Consider the following 3,298-nt stretch of genomic DNA (forward strand, 5'->3'; position numbering starts at 1 on the left):
TATTTCAAAGTTGCTGAGTTTATACTTACTTCTTTGCTGATGTCTAAATCCCAATCCTGCAAGGATCAGATAAACATACTACTGAGAATAGCATTTGATAAGAAAATCATAATAATGATGTCAACGAAATCAATATAATTAAGCTAACAGAAATCTTAGGAAGATTTTTTCAGAATTTAGATTCTAAGCAGCACCAATATACAAGAAGCATTCAGTATCCAGGATGAGGAACCACCGCATGTAAAAGCCATAGCTTCAATAAATATCTCAATGTACTCTCCAAGTTCTATAGTAAAATAAAGTGGTACTTTCACTAACTGTGCTTAGCTTAGAATTCTGAACCAAAGGCGTAATTAAACTAATTTGTTTACTGTTGGGTAAGCATTATTAAAAATATTTAGCCTCTATCTAAGAAAACCACNAAACCAAATATCAATATCCCAACTTTTATGCCATTTTTAATAGAAACACGTATTTTATGTATAGAAAGCTCTTCACTGTTGTTGAGTCGAGCATAAAATGACATCTCGGCATCACAATATTCTGTCGAAAGCCAAAACAAGAGCAGCAACAAAAGCTCAGTAACATGAAATTCTAGACGAGAGGAACCAAAGGTCCTCAACACCACTTGCTGAAATTTGTGTGGCTCTTGATAAAACTGGCCACTCGGCAGTTTATACACCAATCTTTTCATATATTGTTCTACCGGTATACTACCATCCAAGTGCAAAGGAATGAATTTCGGCCCAGCTTGAAACTGTGTAAAGAGTGCCAGAGAGTCCTTTCCAGGTTGATGATGATTCCTCTTCAGTTTGTTGTTTCTGTTTCTGAACGATTCCAGAAAACAAAGGCACAAATGAGACCCCAAAATGGGTTCCCACTCTCCTGAGACTCGAGCTTGAGCCAACCACTATTCCTATATCTGCTTCGAGGAGACACAGCAAGTCACCTACTGAATCTCCAATATAAACAGTCAGGGGGCTTTTCTTCTCGTTGATATCCTTTCCATTTTGTAGGATACTTTTGAACTGTTGAGCTTTGTTGATCGGGGATTCCACCTTTCTCTCGATTTCACCAGTCGAGATGGATTCCTCGAATGTGAATTCATTAGCATGTACTTCCACTGAATCGACTCCGCCTGTCAAAAAAATAATTTTTTTTTTTAACTTAGTTTCTTAATTCTAGGGGATGAGTTGGGCACATACCTGCACAAAAGGCTGCCCTTATCAGGTCACCGCACCAACAATACGAAAGCACATGAACTTTTGCATTTAGATTCTCAGTTTCTAAAATTTTCTNGCATATAATATAAGTAACCGTATTTGTTTGTTGAGTGTATTAATATTTATAAGTATATAAATATATTTTCATAAAGTATAAGAAAGAGAACTAGTATTATAGAGTTGGATATTGAACTAAAATGGATATTTTATGAGTGTTGTTTGATGATTGCGTGAATGCATGTTTTGTTGTGGTAAAATAAGTGCTTGTGTGTGAGGAGATAGGTGCCAAGGGCACATAGATGCGGGTGAGCCGCAGAGAGTCCTGCAAGGAGAATTCCTTATAGTTGTGTGGTGGTCTACGGGCGCGGAATGCGGGTAGATCAGGATGACTGACGAGCCGACGTGTGTGCAATGCTAGGAACAAGTGCAAGAGTCGCTTGGGGTCCGTAAGCATGAGCACGAGTGATTGATGCTAGGACGAAGTGCAAGAGGCATGGAGGTTCTGTAAGCATGGTGCATGAAGAAGTGCAAAAGCATGAGGGATCTGATAATGCACGAGGATAGCACACACGTTGTATCCGACCTGTCTTTAGGGTGGTTATGGGACGTAGTTCCATTTGTGTGATGTGTGCGTATGTTTGTGTGTCACAAGATTTAGGACACAATGATTGCTGCTTGTCTTAGGTTTAGACTTCAGGATTGTCTAAGCGTATTTGGGTGTGGAGACTTCGGGAGCCCTACGGCTTTCCCTCACTGAATAATTATCAATTACTCACCCCTCTCTTTTGCAGGTTGGTTAAATCAAGAGTTCGTTTTGTGTTGTTAGCTGGTGATTTTGCATTTAAGAGTGTTTCGGGCCGGGCCAGGAAGTCAACCCGTTGACCAGCTCCGGATATCTGAGTTTGGGTGTTACACTTCGTCTTCAAGACAGTCTTAAGAAGAGATTCAGAGATTGTCCCGTAGATCCACATCTTGATGGTGCCATTGATTTGAGACCAGTGAGTTTCCGCTGGCCCTGTAGGAACCGAGGTGCCATCAAGGTGGCCAAGAACGCTGAAACTATGGCAGTGCGTTTCAAACCATTCTCGCCATATGTCGTAGTTCATCTGTATCATATCCAAAATGATTGGAATATGAGCCTTGATCTGAGTGAGATTTAGAGAGCTATCAGAGGCTGGAGTTGATTGGAGCCGCCATTGTTGCAGAAGAGAAGAAAGAAGACAGAAGTTACAGCAGCAGAGGTGGAGAAGAAGAAGAAGAAAAAAGAAAGAGAGAAGCGTAAAAATATTTTTTTTTTTTAAGAGAGAAGAGAGGGGGGCTGTTGGTTAGAGCACTGACTTTTATACTATGTTTGATTAGGCTAATCCAATCGATAATTGGTGTCATTGTATTCATGAGATTATATAGGAGAGGTTGTACAAGGTAGCAGTTAGAGGCTATTAACTCAGCTTCCTAATATACACAGAATAATATGTATTCTTATTCTAATACTGCTGTTACAAATAATAAAAGAAGCCGTATAACGTCACTGTTTTCTTCTTTGACACGTAATCAAGATGGTGCTGCTTCAGCAAACCATCGAAGTCACTCCCGCATTATGGAATCAACACTGAAGACATGTCATACAAGCCGAAAGATGTGTACATAATGAAGATTCGAGTAAAGGGCAATCTACACCGGTCACCACGCCCATAAACGTGGCACAGACACCTCCAGGCACCGGTTATAATTCCTGTAACTGGAGGGCAAACTCATCGCTCGTCCTTTTCGCCAAAACGACACCACTTTATTTTTTAAGTCTTGTGGCTAGTTGAAATTTGGTTGTAGTCGCTTAATTAGATCATAATCGTTGAGTTGTTTGTCTCAGCGGAGTAACTGGAGTAGTTTAACAGTTTCTATAAACGATCAGTTTAAAGTTGGATGTTTTTCCAGTTTATGGTTGGAATGGATAATTGTTACATAATTGAACACTGAACTGAGATCGATATGAATCCAAACTATGACATCGATTTATTGGGAATGTTTGTTACACCTACCCCCTCTTTTCCATTGTGAAAATGCACATCTTTTCCACT

The 3,298-nt window shown here is 39.9% G+C and overlaps 1 protein-coding gene across 1 annotated transcript in view; it reads right to left on the reverse strand.

Moving 5' to 3' along the window:
- LOC104732470 (probable aminopyrimidine aminohydrolase, mitochondrial) overlaps positions 423-3,298 on the reverse strand; it is a 10,198-nt gene continuing 7,322 nt past the window's right edge. Inside the window, exons 6-7 of the mRNA XM_010452020.2 lie at positions 1,206-1,240; positions 423-1,138 (exon numbers count right to left, since the gene is read on the reverse strand). Coding sequence (XP_010450322.1) covers positions 714-1,138; positions 1,206-1,240 — 460 coding nt within the window. The 3' untranslated portion in view covers positions 423-713. The remainder of the gene's footprint in view (positions 1,139-1,205; positions 1,241-3,298) is intronic.

The sequence above is a fragment of the Camelina sativa genome, chromosome 12 (assembly GCF_000633955.1).
Source record: "Camelina sativa cultivar DH55 chromosome 12, Cs, whole genome shotgun sequence".
Taxonomy (NCBI): domain Eukaryota; kingdom Viridiplantae; phylum Streptophyta; class Magnoliopsida; order Brassicales; family Brassicaceae; genus Camelina; species Camelina sativa.